The sequence below is a fragment of the Poecilia mexicana genome, unplaced genomic scaffold, assembly GCF_051168715.1.
Source record: "Poecilia mexicana isolate PSO_F unplaced genomic scaffold, ASM5116871v1 scaffold_1, whole genome shotgun sequence".
Lineage (NCBI taxonomy): Eukaryota > Metazoa > Chordata > Actinopteri > Cyprinodontiformes > Poeciliidae > Poecilia > Poecilia mexicana.
This window is the reverse complement of record NW_028263370.1, coordinates 19949011-19970377: the sequence shown is the minus strand read 5'-3', so window position 1 is coordinate 19970377 and position 21367 is coordinate 19949011. Positions and strand designations below refer to the sequence as shown.

Here is a 21367-nt window from a genome sequence, read left to right as displayed (position 1 = left end):
GAGCTGGTTTTGACTTGTTACTTTTTTATTGTGATTCTATATCCTGCAAAGACTAAGCACTCGTCCTCAATAATGTAAATATAACCTGTATGTTTGAACCGAGGCTCAATGCTCTGCAGACCTGCAGACCTGTGATCAGATAATAAATAATTAATTTATTATCTGATCACAAATAATAAATTAATTATCTGACAACTTGAAATAACTGAAGCTGTAAACAGTTTAGTAAAAAAACACATTTATTTGCAAACAGTTTCTTCTGGAAGGAAGAATTTGCACATTTTCCTTCCTGTTCTCCACTCTTCATAAAAGAACAGCCAACACATTTCCAGGGAGAAATAATCTGGAACTACTCCGTGACAGAATGTAACTCTGGACCCTAGACGTGAAATGAAATCACACGAGGAGACAAACGATGAAATGGCAGATTTTCAGTTCAGCTGGAGTTTGTCTTCACAGACTTCACCGACGATTCTGGACTCTGCAGGAATTTCTGAAAAAGAGAAAAGAAGTCGAACAAGAGATGAAGATGTCAGTTTCTATCTGAAACTGTTTCCAATTCAGAATCATCAAGAAATTCTGCATTTGAGAGAAAAGTATTGACCTTTTCAACCTCAACAGCAGTCTGGTCTTTGCCTTTTATTTTGAAAGTATGGAGTTATTTCACCGTTTATGTATCACCTGGACGACTACAGATCAGCTCCATTTTAAAACCAAGTGTGGAAAAAACAATCCAAGATTAAAATGAGATTCTTCAAAGTAAAATATGTGAACTTTGGTGCCTGCATTTAGTTCATTAGGTTTTCTATAATACTTTTATTGCTTTTTCTGGTCTTTAATTTTAAGTTATTTTGTCTCATTTCAAGTGTATTTATGTATTTACACTAGAAACTAAACCAAAAATACTTGGTGAGATTTAGTTTTTGCAGTGAAATAGATGTTTGTTGTGGATTGTAATTCACAGATGACTGCCACAAAATAAGCCATCAGGACTCTAAAGCTGAGCGTGTTTCTATCTGATCGCCTTCATTGATCCGGTATTAAACTGAACACACACACACACACACAAACACACACGCACGCACGCACGCACGCACGCACGCACGCACGCACACACACAGCTCACCTGAAGGTTCTCGTAATGTTTCAGAGTTTTGCAGTGGCTGATTTCTGCTGCCTTTGCTCCAGTGAAGAACCGACTGCACACCTTGCAGAAGAAACCCGTCTTTGGGACCAAATACTCCAGACCTGTTCAGAACCAAAAACCCACAGTGTCATTTCTGAACACGTCTGATCAAAACACATCACTGGTTTATCATGGAAGGTTTCATACCAACTGCTGCACTCGGGTCATACGGAGGCAGCGGCTTCTTCACGCTCTCCTCTCTGGTGTCTTCGGCTTTTTTTGTCTTTTCTGTGTGAGAAATAAAACATTTTAACATGTGGAACAAAAAGTGGCGGTGAAAAAACTGCAGCTGAAACAAACGCCGAGTGTTTTCACCTTTCTGCAGGACATCTGGCAGCTGTTCTGTCGCTCCGCTGGTCACAGCTGAAGTCTCTGGTTCTGCTAAAGAGAAAAATAAAGAAACAATCACAACGATGTCAGTCATGAAACAAGTACAACACAAAGTGACCACCTTCATACGCCATTTGGTCAGAAACAACCAATCAGAGCCAGGAGGAGGGTCTTGGCGCTGTCAATCACTCTCGTGCTCACCCCTTCCAGCTTGCTCTTTGCTAAGCTACAGCTGTTCATAACAACATAACCTGCCACAAATGTGAAGGCTAGCTAGCATAGCCCCTGAAGATAAACGTTTTTCCCAGAACGGTAAGTTGTTCCTCTTCCTTTAGCACACTGAGCAACGTGTACACAAGGTTGATTGGCAGCGCTAAGGTCCTCCTCCTCACTGACTGGTTGCTTTTGGTCCGGATTGGTAGATTTCTTCAAGTGATCTTTTCAAAGACTATCAGTCTCATATTACTGTTATGACATCGTAACAATTTTAACAACAATGGAAAAAAAAACATTTTTATTTATAAGCTACACAATGATATGCATTATTACAATAATGTTTTTGAGACAATAATCAAGCAATATCATATAAATGGTATAATAATAATGATAGTAATGCAAGAACACTTTGTAGAATGAACTAGGGCTGTTGTAAACGAATATTTTAGTAATCGAGTAATCTATCGATTATTCTTACGATTAATCGAGTAATCGGATAAAAAAATTATAAAATGAAATATTGGTAAATCTGGCATAATACCGGTGTTACTATCAGATATCAATATCAGTCCAATTTTTCATATTTGAGCATCCCTAACAGTTGCTTTTTTGTAGTTTAGAAAACTAACCTGTAACAATAATAGCTCACTTTCTAAGTTAACCAGAAGAAAAGTTATAGAAAAATCTGAAATTATATTGAATTTAATAACAAAGAGGCAGGCTCACAAATATGCTTATAAAAAATGTCTACAATCCAGCTTTTAGTTTATGTATTCATCTTCAGTGAGTTTAATAGATTAATTAAACTCACCTTGCCACCTAACCTGTCACGCTTTGGGTTTGAAAATACGGGAAATGCCGCCTGGAGTGGGAGGAGAGGGTGAATGAACGAACTTAAGATGGGGTGGAGGGGAGGAAATAGACCAGCGGACTGACAACCGTTAGACCGGGGGACGAACACGGGGGGAAGCAATACGGGATATTTACGACACCTTCACTGGTCACACTCAGAAACTCATCTACCAGCCATGTACGATGCGCTCCGCCACCCGTTTCTTCAGACCGGGATATGAAATTTATTGTGCGGTTCGTCGGTAAAGCTACATTTACACGGTAAGCATCAGCTACTCAGCCGCCCGCCCTGTTCAGGCTATCCGCTCACCTCAGCGCTCTTCCCGCCGTTCGCTTTCAACCAGCAGCCCCGGAGGAGAAATGCTGCCGTACTCCAGGCATTCCCCCAGTCATTTTAAGGATGCTTATTGGTTCCCCAAAAACGATAAAAAGTCGGGCATTATCATCAATCAATAAAATCCCCACGGGCCAATCTTGAAGATTGGACTTTATGCCGCTCAGACTTAGCTTTTGTCAACAACTCAGAGGCGGAAGTGAGAGCTCCGCGCAACGCAAATTAAGTCCCGGCCGGAACACGGTGCGCTAACTAATAAAACATAAATTAACGAAGCTTCGAGGCAGGTAAATTTTCCTCGAGGAATTTTAGTAATCGAGGTACTCGAATCATTCGAGGAATCGTTTCAGCCCTAGAATGAACTTTAAAATCTGATGATGATTTAACAGCAGAATGGGAAAACATTTTAAATACCCAAAGTAAAAAAAACAATTAATAAAATGAATTATGAAGTAGGGCTGTTGTAAACGAATATTTTAGTAATCGAGTAATCTATCGATTATTCTTACGATTAATCGAGTAATCGGATAAAAAAAATTATAAAATGAAATATTGGTAAATCTGGCATAATACCGGTGTTACTATCAGATATCAATATCAGTCCAATTTTTCATATTTGAGCATCCCTAACAGTTGCTTTTTTGTAGTTTAGAAAACTAACCTGTAACAATAATAGCTCACTTTCTAAGTTAACCAGAAGAAAAGTTATAGAAAAATCTGAAATTATATTGAATTTAATAACAAAGAGGCAGGCTCACAAATATGCTTATAAAAAATGTCTACAATCCAGCTTTTAGTTTATGTATTCATCTTCAGTGAGTTTAATAGATTAATTAAACTCACCTTGCCACCTAACCTGTCACGCTTTGGGTTTGAAAATACGGGAAATGCCGCCTGGAGTGGGAGGAGAGGGCGAATGAACGAACATGGGGTGGAGGGGAGGAAATAGACCAGCGGACTGACGAACCGTTAGACCGGGGGACGAACACGGGGGGAAGCAATACGGGATATTTACGACACCTTCACTGGTCACACTCAGAAACTCATCTACCAGCCATGTACGATGCGCTCCGCCACCCGTTTCTTCAGACCGGGATATGAAATTTATTGTGCGGTTCGTCGGTAAAGCTACATTTACACGGTAAGCATCAGCTACTCAGCCGCCCGCCCTGTTCAGTCTACCCGCTCACCTCAGCGCTCTTCCCGCCGTTCGCTTTCAACCAGCAGCCCCGGAGGAGAAATGCTGCCGTACTCCAGGCATTCCCCAGTCATTTTAAGGATGCTTATTGGTTCCCCAAAAACGATAAAAAGTCGGGCATTATCATCAATCAATAAAATCCCCACGGGCCAATCTTGAAGATTGGACTTTATGCCGCTGAGACTTAGCTTTTGTCAACAACTCAGAGGCAGAAGTGAGAGCTCCGCGCAACGCAAATGAAGTCCCGGCCGGAACACGGTGCGCTAATAAAACATAAATTAACGAAGCTTCGAGGCAGGTAAATTTTCCTCGAGGAATTTTAGTAATCGAGGTACTCGAATCATTCGAGGAATCGTTTCAGCCCTATTATGAAGCAAAACTGTCCTTCAAAAAAGTTGATACCAAAACCACCAGACTTTTGTCATCCAGAGAAAAATGATAAATCATGCAAATGTAAATTATTGAGCTTGTTTTAATTTATCATGTGATTAATTGATTTATTGCTTATTGTGACAGGCCTACACACTGAACTTGTTTGTGCTTATTTTCCTTACCTGGAGCTTCGTTCATGTTCTCCTCATCCTGGCTCTGCTGCGGTTTGTTTGACTCCTCATTCGGTGCCTCGCTCTTCTCCTCGTTCTGCTCCTTATGCTCCTCGCTCTGCTTCTCGTTCTTCTCCTCATTCTTCTCTTTGTTCTTCTCGTTCTGCTCATTCTTCTCATTCTTTGCCTCATGCTCCTCGTTCTGCGCCTCGTCGTGGTCAGCTGGGCTGCTCCTGCTGCTGCTCTCTTCTTCAGCCACCGCTGTGCTGCTGCAGGTGGACGGAGCTGGAACTGCAGGAGCTGAGGAGGTGGAAACAGGCTCAAAGTCGAGGCTGGAAGGAAGCGCGGCGTCTGAGGAGAAACACCAGAGGTCAGGAAACCAAACTAGAGCTGAAAATAATGATTATTCTGTCAGTCAGACAGAACGATACCGAGTCATTCACCAGCAGAGTGAAACTACGGTTTCTTTAGTTGTACCTGGGTCAGGTTTCATGCAGTCATCTGATGGTCGGTCCGCTGTCTCACTTGGATCTGTGTGGACGTGTGAATCTTCTGGAGGGGCGTCTCCGTCATCCGGGTCCTGACCGGACTCCAAACTGCTCACAGCCTCAGCAGTTGGACTTTCCACATGTTCTGGTTCTTTCTCGTCAGATTCTTTCTGCTGGGCCGCTGTGGCCTCCACAGAAATCTCCTGGAGGAAGGAGAACAGTTTTATTATTTGGGCTGGAATGAAAGATTATTTTAGTTATCAATTAATCTACAGATAATTCTGATGATTAATTGGATAAGAATAGTGGCACAATTTACATATTTATATTTTAGCTTTTTTTAATACAATAGAAATACATTTAAAATATGACAATAAACACTTCATTGTCCAAAATACAATAACAGCATTCATTTAGTGTATACTTAATTATTTGTAGGAAAGGAAACTTCCTCAGTTTTGGGTAGAAGATGTTTAAGGTCTTGCTTATCTCAAGTACCAAATGTAAATATTTTTTAGACATTTTTTTGTTTAAATACTGCTCTAAGCGTATTTTTCTTTCAATAAAATACCTTTTTTGAGTCTGCATACTCCCGTTAACGACTAATCGATTAGTAAATTAGCTGATGATTATTTCAATAATCGAATCTCACGATAAATCTGATTAATTGTTTCAGCCCGAGTTGTTAAGAGGATGTTAGAGTTTTGCACATCTCCTGAAACAAATAAAAAAGATAAATAAATATTTAAATTCCTGTTAATGACAATAACTCAAAGTGTAAACCTAAAAAAAATGTAGGTGAAAGTCTAAGCTTATTAAATTTTGAGTTATTTTACCGTTTTATGTACCAGTATAATATTTTTACTTAATCTATTAAAAACAAAATCATTACCTGAAAACTTCTTAGCAAACAAATTAATCAAAGTCTGAAACAGAAACGTTCAGCTCTACCATGTGTTCCTCCTCCTGTTCAGTTGGAGGCGCTGTTTCGCCTTCATCTGACGTTTCCATGGAAACCGCAGCATCAGGAAGTTCTGTCACGTCTCCAAGCTCATCGACGGTGACAAAGTCGCTCATGTTGAAGGGGAAGTCGTCCTCCTCCGGCTCCTCCGGTTCCTCCTGACAGGAAACAGAACAGAGTTTTCCAGATGAACTTTCTGCAGCAGCTGATCCAGGATGTGACCTTTGACCTCTCACCTTTCGTCTTTCAGCTTCTCTGTAGCGTTCGTCCCTCTGCCTGTAACTCTCCAGCCTGTAGGACGACCTTGACCCAAATGACCTGTCGTAACTTCTCCTCCTCTCCCTCCGATCCAGCCTCCTCCTCTCCCACTCCTTCTTCTCCCACTCCCTTCTTTCTCTCCTCTCCATCTCCCTCTCTCTCTCCCTCCTCTCCCTTTCCTTCCTCTCCTTCTCTTTCTTCATCTCCCTCTCTTTTCTCTCCCTGTCCAGTTTTTTCGCCTCCTCGTCTTTTCCTTCTGCGGTGTCTATCGCATCCTCTGCCGTTTTCTCCTGATCCTCCTGCTCCCGTTTCGTTTGCCCCTGGTCTTCACTGGGAGGCGCCGCCATCTTGTTAGCCGTTCTTGTTCTGCACTCCTCCAGCAGAGCGTTAACCATAGCCTGAGTCATCTGAAACCAAACAAAGACGTTAAACTGGGGCTGCAAAGTTATCAATTAATGAGTTTTAGTTTACAGAACGTATCGATTAATGGTTCTGTTGTATCTAAAGGGCAGATCGTCTTTCCATAACATGGAGTAAATTTTCATAATATTCTGAAGTTTAAAAATAATTTTAACCTTATTTTGTGTCAGTTGTGTTAAATACTGAGTGAATAATAAAAACATTTAGGATTTCTCACATTAAGACATATTTATAAAATATAACAAAACAGAAACTTCCTAGTTGCTGAATAGACACATAAAAAATTAAAAGAATAGATATATATATGCTTTTCCTCTTGAAGGAACGCTAAAACTTCGCTCTACGAAGTGCATTAACTCACGACAGCCCTCAATAATCAACCTGATTGTTTTTTTTTCCTCCATTTTTCTGTCATCACTCCATCATCACCTCTGCAGCACATTAATAATTTTTGTTGAGAAGTTGAGGCTCTTTGTCGTCCCCCATCATCTGCCATCTTTATTTCTGTACTAACTGGCAAAACTTAATGAACTGCAGCACCCTCTGCTGGATGGCAGCCAAATTACAACACTAAAAAGTCCAAGCGAATCTTGTCAATAAACTAGAACTAATTTTAATCTAATAAACCATTAATTGACAATTGATTTGGAGTAGACAAATTGTTAGCATCCTGATGTTAAACCTTGTTCGTCAGTAGAGCAGCTGCAGCTTCAGGTTGTCTTACCTTGGGCAGCTCAGGCATGGGCATCTCTGGGGAAACTGATCCAGCATCGGAGCTGGGAGCTTGTGTCTCTTCAACATTCTCCACTTCTGATTCACCGGCGTCTTCGTGAACTTCTGTGTTTTCAGCATCACCAGCATCTTCATCGGGTTTAGCGTCCGATGCAGGCGAAGACACAGAAACTCCGAGGTCCTCCTCTTCCTCCTCCACACAATCGTCTTTACCCTCCATTTCCGCCAGATTTTCTTCCTCCGTTTTCTCTTCTGTTTTTGTGTTTTCATCTTCCTCTGGCGGATCTTCACAATGATCTGGTTGCGATTCTGCGTCTTGTTCAGAAGGTTCTGCTGCCGCTTGGGTGTCTTCTGGAGGTTTATCCTACAGCGCACACACACACAGGAAACACCATCAAACAGGCATTTCTACATCTTTTCATCCGGAAGGTTTCTAGCTACTGACCTCAGCTGTCTCACAGCATGCAGGGATGATTTTGGTCGGTGGCTGAGCTTTGGGGTCTGCTTTGCGGTAGAAGATCAGAGGGTTGTTTTGGATGATGCAGGGAAACATCAGGAAGCGTTTGTACACAGACAAGGCCATGGCTGTGGTGGCCATCTCACAAATGATCTAATCAGAACAACAAAACACGACATTTAGTCACATTTTCAAAACAAATTCATGAAGCTTGGAGTTTAAGAAAGAAGTAATCTTGACTTCTAACCATGCTGTTGACCACAAGAAACTTGATGACCGTCCCAAAGCGGCGCATCAGTTTCAGGACCTCGGTGGAGCTACCGGGCGAGTCTGGAACGTTTTTGATCACCACCAAACTGTTCCACCCAACTGGAGCAGAACCGTCCTGTGAAACAGAGAGCAGGAGGAACATAAACGAACAAGCCAGGCAGTCTCTAATGGGAAAATAACAGGAGTTACAGCAGTAGAATATGCACCAATGGATCCAGTGATCCTGTGAAGAGATTATAAAGAGCCACCTGTGGAGGAGAGGATTCGATGAGTTTTGGTTCGCTGCTAAACTCAAAAATCTGTATGAAATGAAAACAAAATCTAACAGAAAGGAACGGATTTCCTACCGGAGTGCTGAGTCCGATCTGCCTTTTGACCAGTGTCATTTTCACCTCCGTGTCCTTAAACATGGCAGGCTTGAAGCTGTGGACCTTCACGAGCTCCTCTGCAACTTCAAGGTCAGGAAATGACACAAGAGCCTGACAGGAAAACACAGGATGGTGAACGTCATCTTCACATGGCCTGAGAAAGAAACCTGAAACCGCTGCACCAGTGTTAGACCACAAACTAAAAGGTTAGCTAAAACAGTAATCATAAACATTAGTTCAGCTAACACGCTATATAGCTTTAGCAGAATATAACTTGAGTGGAAGCTAATGCTAAAGCTCCAAATTTAACCAGGTTTACACCCAGACAGTATATCGCCCTCCACAGGATCAAATTTGTTTTTGCACCCCTAGATGTGTGGTTTTGCTTCAGGAAGTGATTCTTTGCAGCAAACCTTTTACTTGTGGTTTTAGTTTTATTGTTCAGTTTTGCTTGCTGAACAATTAGCAAAACTGGTTGTTCAGTTATGCCTGAAACAAATGTTGCTTTTGTGTCAGATTGAAGAACCAAACAGCAGTTTTCATACTGATCATTCTGAAAAAGAAAAGAATGACGAAAGCATCCAGCTACACGAGATGCTCAGGACGTTAGAGTCAAGTCAAAATTATTTTAAAGATCTTCCCTGCTTGATCAGGAAATTCAGGAAGTCTTTCAGTATGTAAAAGAAATTAAAAAATAAAAATGTCACAATCAAAGACAGAACTTCTCTTTGTAAAATGCATGAGGGCGCAGCATGCTAACCTTTCCGACGTGTTTAGCCAGGATGATGTCAGATGGCGCTCCCACGGACTGCACAAGCTCAGCGACGTCAGCGTCTGACCAGCCGCTGTCAGGAAGTCCTGTGACCAACACGTTCCACTTCTGCTGGGGAAAACGGAGGCCAAGATCAGAAGATGTCTGCTGTGTTTTAACTTTGTATTTCTCTAGGGCTGCAGCTGAAGATCACTTTAGTTATCGATTATTCTATCAATTATTCTGATGAATAATTGGATTTAAAAACCGGCACATTCTGCAGATATTTCATTTTATACAATATTAGAAATACATTTTAAAAATGAAAATAAATTCAATTCCTTTTTTGAATAAGAAAAAATGATAGCATTCCTTTAGTGAACGCTTGAATGACTGAGTTATTCAATAAGTGGCTTTTATTAGAGTCTATATATTCTAATTAACAATTAATTGATTATAAAATTAGTTGACAATTATTTCAGTAATCGATTCGTTTCGATTAATCATTTCAGGACTGCATTTAACTCAACTCATACATTAACAAGCCACAGCTGCAAAAGGCTGCATTACAGTGTAGATAAGAACCATCAGAAGATAACTTTACAGGTTTTAAAGAAATTATACCAATAAATTATAACAAAAAATTAGGACATTTGACAGTGATGATTTTGTCATCAGATACCTGATCGGACGTCTTCTGGTCAGTTTCACCGCCTGCTGAAAGGAGTCAGAAAAGCAGGAGGTGAAGAAAAAATGGCAATCTGCACTAGTGACTGTAGTTGCAAATTAAATAAGTTGCTAAATTATTGCAGTGATGTTCTAATGTGCACTTTTTCCTGTCAGTTTCAGTTTTTACTGGATGTCAAAATGCTCAGATATTTCCTACCTGAGGTGTTCCCAGCTGACTCTTTGTCTTTTTCTGCTTCAGCTTTGCTGTGAGGAGAAAAAACAGTTCAGTGAATGTCGACTGTTCAGTTTGAGAAGTTAAAAACTAAAACCATAACCAACCTGTTGGCTTCAGAAAGCTGAGCATCTTCAGGTTTCTGTCAGAAGAAAAACAAGGGATAAAATAAATAAATCAGATTATTCCAATTTGAAATTACAAACAGTTTGAAGACATTTTCACTGGGTTAGAGAAAGCAAAAAAATACTGAACTACGTGAATCAATTAAGGCTTTACCAAAGCCTTAACTGATATTTTCTAGTTATTTAAACCCGAAACCTGCTTTTAAAATGCACACAAACAGATACAACCAAATACAAATCAATAAGTAACTTGGGGTTAAGTTTCCTCTGCAAAACAGAACATCAGGCTCCTCTTCTTTAGACTAAGAACAAGACGCCACTAACAGGAGGAAGTAAAACATCGACATTAAGTATTAGCATCTATTAGTCTTCCATTAATATACCATTATCAATATATCACTTGAAAATGGTGTCAATAAAACGATATAATCGTTTATCGCAATAATCACTGGGATGATCTGTTAATGTGATAGGCCTGAACAGTTGTAGAGGATGTGGAAATCATAACTGAAATCTAAGGGGTTTAAACAAAAGTTTTCTCTGAAATTTTTATTTCAGCAGCTGAGCTTTGCTCCTTGTACCTTGGCGACTAAAGCGGTGATCGGCTGTTCCCTGATGCAGAGCTCTGATGCAGACGCCAGAGCCTGAGCGTCCTCCGTCTTCATCATGCACACAGACGCCTGCAGCAGATCAGAGTGTCAGTCGTGACGCGTCAGCCACAGGAAGTGATGCATTTGCTGCTTTTTTTCCCCTTTAACATGTGAGCTGACCTTTTGCCCTTGGCCCTTCTCGCTTTCCTCCTCAGAGCAAGGCAGGAGAATCACGTTGTTGATCTTCCCAAAAGAACTGACCAAGTCAGTCACTTCCTGTTCGGTTGCATCGATTGGAATGCCAGTCAGATAAACGAGGCGGTCGGCAAACGGCGCGCCCTGAGAGGCTGGACCTGCCACCTTCTTCTTCTTCTTCACTGGTAGATTTTTAGCAGCCTGGAAACAGAGAAATCTTCCTTTAAACATCACCAGCTAACCAGATTACAGTCATCTTAAACAGTTCATTTGAAACAAATGATTTATTTCCCTTACAACAAAGAACATTTAGGTTTTAGTGTTTCTTTTGCACAGATAGAACAGACAAACTTGCCACCTTGGTTGTTTTCATTGCAGGTTTTAGTGCCGGCTTGGTGGTTTTAGTGGAGGGTTTTGTGGCCGCATGTTTGGATCCGTGACCCAATGCAGAGGAGGAAAGGTTTCTGCTTCTGTCGGCCGAGCTTTTGGCTAAAGCATCATCATGAGGATGCCTCACACCATGGTGGTGGTAACCTCCTGCAGAAAAGCAGCAAAAATAACAAAAACACACATCAATGATGAGAAGTAAAACTATTAAACCACTGATTCAATCCAACCTACTGGTTTCCTGATTGGAAAACATTTTCATTTGGATCAAATTGTGCACAAACTTGTGTTAAATGGATGGCACAGAATTCAGCTCTAAGGTTTTTTTTGTTGTTGTTGTTTTTAAATAGATTGTTGATATAATGTAAAATATATGCAGTAATTTGAATTTATATCAACTGATTCCCATCGAAATAAAGAACATGAGATATTTGCAAATTTTAAACGTATAATGTTTCCAATTCAGTACAATTTTAATTTGCAGAAAGTTTAAAATCAGCTCTGGAAACAATGAAGAGCCCACTGCACTGAACCCCATTGAAAACCTCACGGTTATTCCACCAAATATTGACTTCTGAGTTAAAACATCAGTATTGTTGTTTCTAAATTATTGCATTATTAGAGATCTGAAAACACTAAATCTTTTTCCTCATTTCTCATTTTCTGCAAATAAATCTTTGCTTGGAATTTTGGAGACATGTTGTCAGTGGTCCATAGGATAAAAGAACAATGTTCATTTTACCCAATCATATAACTAAAAAAAGCAAAATAAGAGCAACTGATCATTTTAAGTGGTCTCTTAATTTTTCCCAGAGTTGTATATACTATTGGTCCTTCAACCTCAACTGGATGCAAAAACTTCCTTCAGTGAAATTCAAGTGCATAACCTGAAATTTCAATACTTACACAGATGGATAATCAAAATATGCTGAAGTCAAAAATGCTTAATGTGCAGTTCTACAATGAACAGAGCAGAGCAGTAAAATACGGAGACTAACCTGATGACTCTCTGTGTCTCCTGTCAGGCCAGGGCTCTCGGTGGGAATAACGTGGGCCGTGTGAGCCAGAGTAGGGATATTTATTCCAGTGACCGTGGTCTTAAAATGGCAGAAACAGGAAGTTGGGATTAGCAACAATACACACGAATTCACTGCGTCTTTGTCACGTCAATGAGAATTTTCTAGGTCAGTTTAGAACATAAACAGCAAACATCAAACAGCTTCACATTTAAATCACAGAGAGGTTTTATTGACATGTTAAACCTGAAATGAGGGCTACCTGTGTGGTAGTGGGGCCGTGGATGCCGGGGGGGAGAGTAAGGCCTCCCGTGAGGCCGGTGCACGAAGGGCTCTCTGCGGTATTTGCCATGAGGGGAAGTTGGAGAGCGAGAGTGGGACCGAGGTGCAGAACCGAACGGGGAACGGCTGCCATATCGCCAGCTCCGACTGGAAAAAAACACCAGAAACCTCACTGATAAAAGAGCCAACTTAAAGCTTAAAAACGACAAGGCCTCACATATTGGGGCTAGAGTCAGGCAGACTCAATACAAGATAAACTGACTCAACAATCTGGGAGGTTAAACAACCATTTTTACATACAAACTCAAGACAGAAACTCAGAAAAATTCCCTAAATTCAACTAAGTTTTATGATATTCCACCTGGCTATGCAGACTGGAGGTGTTGATACTTGTACACTGAGTGAAGAACAGCCAGCCTGTCTGTTTATGGAGGCATCTGAGCAACACAGTAAAATCTGAGGAGGTTCAATCACAGCAAAGAATCTGCAAACTTAAAAGGTTTGCATTAGGACAAAAGCGAGTAAAACCTTCATTTAAGTCAGTTTTCTTCTAATTATCGTGTCAAGAACTTTCACGTTTAACACCATAACTGAGGCCTGTCTAAGATAAACTTTAAGATAAAGTTCATGTGTTCCTTGTAACTTCTCTTAGCAGTGAAGTCTTGACATTGTGGTGATTTTCCTTGGTCGTCATTTTAAAAATGTTTTTAGATCAGGAATAGATACTTATTGTATTTTTATTGTGACAAATTTCATATCATGTTAAGAATTTAGATTTTTTGCAAAGATGGCTGTATCATCAGGAGTGTTATTTTTTTACACTTTTCTCTACTATTGGGTCCATAAGAGGGTAAAAAAAACATAACAAAAATGATTAAATGCAGTTACTGATAAAAATTACACTTTTTATGCCCATTTTGAAGTGGCGATGTTTATCAGGGCGATATTTTAGGTTTGAGGGTCTTTGACATCACAACTGAAAAGAGTTGCAAATACTTTGTCACTTTTAATCTTATAATAATAAATTCCTCAAAACATCAAGATAAAATCTTACACCAATATTCCCCAAACCTATTTTACATGTTGTCTGATCTGCAATAACATTTGTTTTTCTTTTTAATCTGCATCTTTAGTTTACTAGCCTGGTATAATATGTCATCGAATTGTTCATATAAGGTTGTATCATCATGATTTATGTTCTGTTGTGGATTATTTATCCCATCCTGAGAAGTAAAACCAAAGGACAGAAAGAGGCTGGCTTTCCTTTTTACCTTCATTCTACCTGTTTTGGTCTAGATAAGTGACACAGTGACCCCAACGGGCTTCGTCTGCTTTGGAAGTTCAACTAACCTTGGTAGATTTGGTTTCCAGTCAGGGTACCTTCAAACAAACACACACAGGATGTGTTACTCAGGAGGTTGTGGAATAAATTCAAACAAAGGTGCAGATTAAGAATGAATAAAAAACACTTTAGCTTTAAAGCTGCTTGAATAATAATCACAAATACTGTCAGGACTGATGTAAAGCTTGTTGCTACTGTGTGCTGATACTGAAGTTGTGCTACAGGTACAAAGCGATCAGCAGCATGCTGAAATGTCCTCACTTGTTGCGCAGGTCTCTGCAGGCGGCTGTGTGATCAACAGTGTTAATATGGTCAACCCAGTCCTGGAGTTGAAAAAACAAGGCAGATAAGAACATGGCCGTCACAGAAACAGAGGGGGGGGAAAAAAACAGCCAACAGTCACATGAACGAAGGTTGATGTTACATCATCTTTACCGAACCCGACATGTTTCCGGCACATCTCCGCCGGGTTCTAACAGGAGATCCCGTCCACAGACAGACAAACTTAACTTTGATCGTGTCCATGTCCACTTATCCCTTATTTTCTGCAGCAATGTTTAACAGTCTATTTTCCACCACAGCTTAGAATGAGTGTGATTTGTCATCAAGATGAAAAACAATTATTTGTGTGAAACATTTCAGGCCTGCAATCGACAAGAATCACATAAATCAATCAATCTGATTGACGACCAAATAAGTCAGATTTCTGAGCATTTAGTTTTTCCTCTGCTCTCACAGATGAAGGTCCGGTTGGCTGGGGTGAACATATACACTACTCACAGAAAGTTAGGAATGTCTGACTTCCTGATCAGACATCAGATTGATAACCTTTACACCTCAACTTAAGCAGGCCATTTCCAGAGTCTAATCTTACTTTGTTTAATATATTACATGCTGTTCCATTAAGTGATTGACCCTGAATTATCCACTGAACCTTCTGGTCGTAGTTAAAGCATTCCTGTTCTTACACATTTGAAGTCATTTGTTGAAGTAGATGCAACGGGAATCATTAATGATGATTAAACTTTAAGAAAAGTCGGAAGCTTCAGCATAAAAAAAGTCGACTCGTCAACAAGATGAGTCACTGTCAAAAAGTGATTTATGCTCAAAAACATGAGTTAGAGATATTTAGAACTTTTGAGATGAAGAAACTACAATTACACTAAATGTCTAAATGAATCCTTTGCTTTCATGATGCAACATCACTCTAGCATGAACTGTTTATGGTTCTCTGAAACCTCCACCGAAAGTCGAATGTGCCCGACTTTCTGTGAGTAGTGCATCTTACAAAACTATTCTCGTCTCATATTGGCAACAATTAAGCCAACATTGAAAGCTACCTATTCTTTGGTCAATGTTTATATGACACAGTATATAAAAATCACTAACCAAAACAAAATGCATTGATTACATTTGAAAAGCTATAGTTAGTTTTGGAGCTGGGTTTGTGTTGGGTATTCGTGAGCAGCCGTTTTCTCTGCTGTAGACGGCGAACACAGTGATTTCCTGCTGGGTAACCAGGACAACCTTTTTATTCATCTAAAATCACCAAAGATTAGATTTAAAGCAGTTTGAATTAATCTAAGATTTTTTTTCAAAACATTTTGCACTGTGTCATTTTTTAAACTAAATAGCGTTTATTTTCATTTATTAACTAGAACCTAACTTTTATTACCATTACCTGGCTAAAAATATTAGCCTATTCCTGCAGAAAAGGTAAATGGTTTTCACTTTCACTACAATATTTGAAGTTATTTTAGGAAAAAACAAACAACAGAACTGCCATTCTGGAGACACAGTGCTGATAATCAGGTGTCATTACAATACTAAGTAACTGTATTAGATAAAAACGCTCAAAAAATGTGGTAGGTAAAAGTTGTAAAGTCTTGGTTGGACTACTTTTAGATGTTTAAAATCTACTATTATTAGTAGCCTAATGACTCCATTAGAAATCTCCCATGATTCTCTACGCTTACATTGCTCTCATTGCTGTCTACTGGAGGCAACATAATGACTACTCATAATCATTCAACACAACCCAGCTATGTATACAAAAAAAACTTAAAATTTTTCAAATAATTCAGATAATTAATTTGGCTACAGACAATTCCACTATAAATTCCCATTTAGTTTTTGTAAGACAGCCAAGAGATTCTCCAAAATTATGACATGCAACAGATGAACAGACGTTTTTTCATGAAAACTTTGTTCCACTCTATGAAAAAGGAAAACCAAACATCAACTATTGTGTAATTTTCTACATGTATGATCATATTAAAGACACACAAAGCCACATAAAACACATGTGGCTTTACACATCACATGTAATCAGAATCTGAAAACATAATTTTAGAACATAAAAATTCATCTTTTTTCTTTTCATAATCACTATCTGTCCTGGCCACTTTTACATGACGTATTAAGAACTTCTTTACCAAAGAAAATGCATCTAAAATGCTGCACCCTTAAAATGCCAACAAGAACTGAATTCCCAGCTTGTAAATAGTAACAGTGGAAAATTGCAGCACACCAGAACTGTCATATTTGAACAGGTTGCATTTTTTCCTTACCTTTTTACTACAAATGAGGTCAACAGATATCCTTTCTACCACTAAAACAGTCATTACTGTTGGCCTCAAGGGAGCTTAAGAACGCTACATCATCATATTTATCATACTGACCATGGAGAAGCCTGGTTTGCTTCATTTAAAAACAGAAATCAACTAAAGCAATCCTGGGGAAACGGAAAACATTTCACCATTCAAGGACCATTTATCTGCCTTGTTTTGCCATTTTAGGTCATCTAATTATTGGCCTCCGAGTTTAAAAAAAGGTGAGCATTAGAAAAAGAAAAGAAACTGCAAGAAGAGAAATAGAGGTTTAGTAGCCGAAACAATCCCATCTTTCTGCAGATGTATCATAGCAGACTCATCAAAGCCCATTTTATTATTCAAGGATACCTCATCCTATCTGCCAACATTTATTTTAAGGTCTAGAGAGAGAAAATGTATCACAAGTCCAAGTTTCCGGTATGCCAAGGTAATAGAACGACTACTTTCTTAGAGACGTTTCACCTCCTCTCGTCCAAATTACTTCTTCAGTTCTGAACATGGTTGGGAGTAACAGGTTTATAAATCGTAGAAAGAACAGTCACACCTCTAGGGCTGCTGAGGTCATTTAATGGGCTGTTAAATTCACAAACTGGTCCGTTAAGGCCGTGCCAGTCAATTACCTCCCTTTATTCAGTTTTATGTCTGGGTCATTATGACTTAACGAGCCAAAAACGTCGCTAACGAGATGTTTTGGTCAATGTCAATGGCTGTTATTAATAAATCCCCAATCTAGCTCCAAATTATTTACATACTTAAGGAAACTAAAGAAGGGAGCTTAAGAAGAGCACATATAAGGTATTGCAAAATGTCTTCATGAAACGACTTAAAAAAAAAAAGTCAAACTGACTTTAGTGTTTTAAAGGAATATTCTGGACATTAGTATGATGACATGTTAGCACTCACCTTTTCCTGGTCACACTGAATGTGACACAGGGAGCAGGTATGGGGAAACACCTTTGGAGACACCGCTGCGAAATCGCTTATCATGGTAGGAGTAGGCAACTTCTTGCTACTGCCATGTCTTGAAGCAGATGAAGACGAGGGAGAACGTCTTGACGAATCCTCACTCCTGGTTTCAGATGGCAGCCGCTGTTTAGATTCCACTTGCCGGTAGTCTCTGTCTAAATTACGAGTTTTAGGCAATGGTGCAAATTCTCTCACTGGTGATCGGCTGTTCTTGCGCTTTTCGCAGCTTGTCTTGCGATAGTCCCTGTCTCCGTGTTTGATTGGCTCCTTGTGCTCTACATGAACATGACGTCTTTCAGTTTTATCCACCTTCGACACTGACGAGGAAGTTGCAGTTGGAAGCATTTTAACAGTCCTTTCACTAGAAAGCTGCTCCCTTTTAAAAGTCTCTCGGGTGCCACTCTCTTCCGTCCCACGACTGGCATGTCCATAGTCAATGACCTTCCCGGCTGTCTGCGTAACAGTAAGAAGGCTGGGTACTTCCGCTGAGTGTGAAGAGCCAGTAGGAGTCACATTGTGAGAATATGAAGAAGAGGAGGTAGAGCTCACAGATTTTTGCTTGCCTGATTTCTTGAGTTGGATGTCACGGAGTATGAACGGTAAAGTATCTGGCGTTAACTGATCGTCCGGGTAATGACTCAGCACCTCCAAGTCGTCGTTTGAAAGTCCAAAGCTAGCCAAGATGCTTCCAGCGCTCTCTGGCGTGTACAAACCCTGACCTTCCATCCTACCTCCATCACCACGAGGTTGTCGAGTTTGAGGAGCTGGTGAGTCACTTATGGGGGGATTCCAGTTTAGTATTCTGGGTCCTGATTGGCTGCCCTGAGGCTGCTGCTGTGGTGCCGCAAAGAGTTTGGTTGGAGGTTGGTAGTTTGACCAGTCGACTCCTTGCTGGTGTCCAGACTGATTATCTGCTGGAAGCAACACTGGGTTGGAACCATAGCTTCCATGTTGACCAATCCCTGTACCTTGGTTCTGATGTTGGTTCGATTGATTCATTAGATCCATCTGTCGGTGATCCATATCCCTAGTGCCCCTGATAGAAAGGGCAGACTCTAGCTCATCGGGGAGTTGGTTGGGACGAGGAAACTGGAACCCCATTCCTTGCATGTTGGGGTGATTTGGATGCTGACTTGCAGATGGCGGATGATGAGTCGGCCTCGATGCATTTACAAAAGACTGGGAGCCCTGTTGTTGAGATTGCTGGTGATACATTGCAGCAGACCGACTTGCAGAAATCCGTCTGTTTGTGTTTCCCTCTAGGCCAAACGTCGACACTTGCTGCCGAGTCAAAAGACTCAGGAGGGCAAGGTGAGGAGGTAATACTGCTGTGAGATCACACCGGTGGCCCAAAACGATAGACGCTAGAACAGCAATCTGCCGGAGAGCGATCTGTGTTTGAGTCTGTATCTGAGCAAGTTGAAGAGCAGCAACCGCAGGTCCAAAAATGAAATGGGGTTCTCTGGTGGGGCAGCCGATGGAGAGGGTAGCACTGCGCTCCGAACACAGGGTTGGAGCAAGGAGTAAACCGTTACAGTCTTTGTGCACAGCGAGGCTGAGGTGGAAAGCAGAAATATACTATTATAATTATTCAGATCAAGAGTAGCCATCATGCCAAGTCTTCTTTTTTTCCCCATTAAACCTATTTAAAATTAAAGCAGTGTCTCCAACAAAAAGAAATATGGTCATCCTACTTTCTTTAAGTGATATCTAATATCTAATGATATCTAATCTAACCTATTAATGTCTGCACATTAATGAGCCAATCAATAACTTGCCTCAAATGTTTAATTTTATTCATGATTCCAAAAGCTTCTTATGCATACATAACCAGGCAATAGATAAAACAGTGCTTGTTCAAACTGTCTAAACACAACTTAGATAAAATTACAAAGAAACAATAGTGAATTCAAAATTCAAACAGAAAATAATGATGAGCAAATCAAAAATGGCTGCTACAAACAAATCTGATAATTTGGGATTAAAAGAACAAATTGTACATTAATAACACTAATCACCTAAAATCATACAGTAAGTTGCATAAAAAAACTGTTTTATATGTCAGCTTGCTTGGCCTTAACACATCTTGTAAGACATGCAGAGGCCACTGACAGATTTAAGACTGTGGTCAGACATGATGATGATAGCCAGCTTTTTTTTTGTTTTACAGACCTCATTTAATATGCATCTTCTGCAAACCTGGACCCTACATTGTCTAAATGTACTGTTGTCTCTAACTTATCAATATCAACTTATAAATCCTAAATTACTGCAACTCCAGTCCTCAGGTGCCAACTTTTGGAAGCATTTTCTGCTCCAACATACCTGAATCAAATACATTTTTAACCACTGAGCCTTTGTGAAACTTGCTGATGTGCAGAAGGATTTATTTTGACTCTTGTGTCCTGGAGCAGGGATGTATCCAAAATGATTGAAGGCTGTAATTGCAGACCTTTGCTCCAGAAACTCACCAATGCCAGTACTTAGATGCTTCTTGGTTCTTTTCCACCCAAAACCACTATCTGGTAATACACTGGTGCATGACGACATCTCTACTTATTCTTTGGTTAAGATTTCATTACAATGCTCTGAGAAATGTTCCTCATGCTGCATGGTGCGCCATGGTCAGTTCATCAGCCAAGTGTCATAAACCAATGTCTTGCATAGAGAGATGTTTCCCTTGCTCCAATAAACTCAGTCAAATAATTGAGACATTTCAGGGCCTCTGAAGAATTTATTAATACACCGAGAATAAAATGCAACCATTTGACTGGGCTTGCTTGGAACAGGTATTATGCATTCAGGACACCGGCTCTTGGCAGTGAATGAGAGACTAACCAATGTAAAATTTTACGTGCATCATTTTGATGTGCCATTATTTTTTGCTTTTTGATATTTTCAGTATACCAAAACTGATACTCATAAAACTTAAAGACTTATGAGCAAGGTAGATTATTTTCTTGATATTTCAGGTCAGTAAATATGTTATTATTCAGCTGAAATGCTAACGTCATAATGCACTAAGTCAGATCAAATTCTAATTTCTTGTATCAAAATTTACAGCGTTGGACTAAATTTGTTTGGTGCTTACGTGTCGTTAAAGTATCAGGTCATAAGCTGTGTGTCAAAATACACATTATATCAGCTACAAGTCAGTGATACTCAAATATTGTTTTCTGACAGGAATGCCCTACATTTCAGAGAGCCACACTGCAATAAATAAAAGTAGTAACTGAGAATGAGGATAAAAATAAATAATTCAATCATCATTATTTTGAGATGCCAATCTGCTCAGTCTCTGCAGGCAATAACTTTACTGTTCAGGATCTTAATGCTCTTACAGTGTGCCATTTGCAACTGTGTGAAGCAAAAAAATGACAATGTAAGACTGATTACTGACTGATTCTGTATCAGAATACAAATCCTGATTGGAGTGTTCCTCTTTTCAAGAGGAACCGCAATAGATGAACATGGAGCAACCTGCACACACATGCAGAAAAAAAGTCACCGATTGATACTTCAGCTGTTTTCAGAGGATTCACCCTGTGTTACCTGGAATCAAGTTTTCTAGAAGAAAAGAATTAATGA

The 21367-nt window shown here is 39.9% G+C and overlaps 1 protein-coding gene across 8 annotated transcripts; it reads right to left on the bottom strand.

Moving 5' to 3' along the window:
- Positions 1-221: 221 nt before the first annotated feature.
- LOC106910596 (uncharacterized) lies at positions 222-19334 on the bottom strand. 8 transcript variants are annotated; one of them, XM_088006142.1, is made up of 26 exons: positions 17717-19118; positions 14463-14524; positions 14210-14239; positions 12840-13006; positions 12560-12658; positions 11533-11711; positions 11160-11375; positions 10971-11069; positions 10372-10406; positions 10250-10296; positions 10046-10080; positions 9373-9495; positions 8592-8723; positions 8451-8492; positions 8222-8359; positions 7963-8127; positions 7510-7881; positions 6344-6772; positions 6098-6265; positions 5136-5349; positions 4838-5009; positions 4671-4774; positions 1502-1567; positions 1334-1414; positions 1127-1248; positions 222-493 (listed from the first exon to the last, which is right to left on the bottom strand). In XM_088006142.1, the coding sequence occupies exons 1-26, from the start codon at positions 18992-18994 to the stop codon at positions 437-439; spliced, it is 4632 nt and encodes a 1543-aa protein (XP_087862268.1). In that variant the 5' UTR covers positions 18995-19118; the 3' UTR covers positions 222-436. The 8 variants fall into 8 exon arrangements, with proteins under 8 accessions (XP_087862268.1, XP_087862272.1, XP_014832756.2 ...); XM_088006146.1 differs by having other exon boundaries at positions 1502-1564; XM_014977270.2 differs by having other exon boundaries at positions 4671-5009; positions 17717-19334.
- Positions 19335-21367: the final 2033 nt, after the last annotated feature.

Bases quoted from the DNA above. Each gene is read 5' to 3' on its own strand.
- LOC106910596 (XM_014977270.2), bottom strand. From the start codon at position 18,994: ATGTATCACCAGCAATCTCAACAACAGGGCTCCCAGTCTTTTGTAAAT. The intron at 14,525-17,716 runs GTGAGTGCTAAC...TTTCAACTCCAG, and splicing joins TTCAGTGTGACCAGGAAAAG to GACTGGGTTGACCATATTAA. The intron at 8,724-9,372 runs GTTAGCATGCTG...TTTTCCTGTCAG, and splicing joins TGGCTAAACACGTCGGAAAG to GCTCTTGTGTCATTTCCTGA.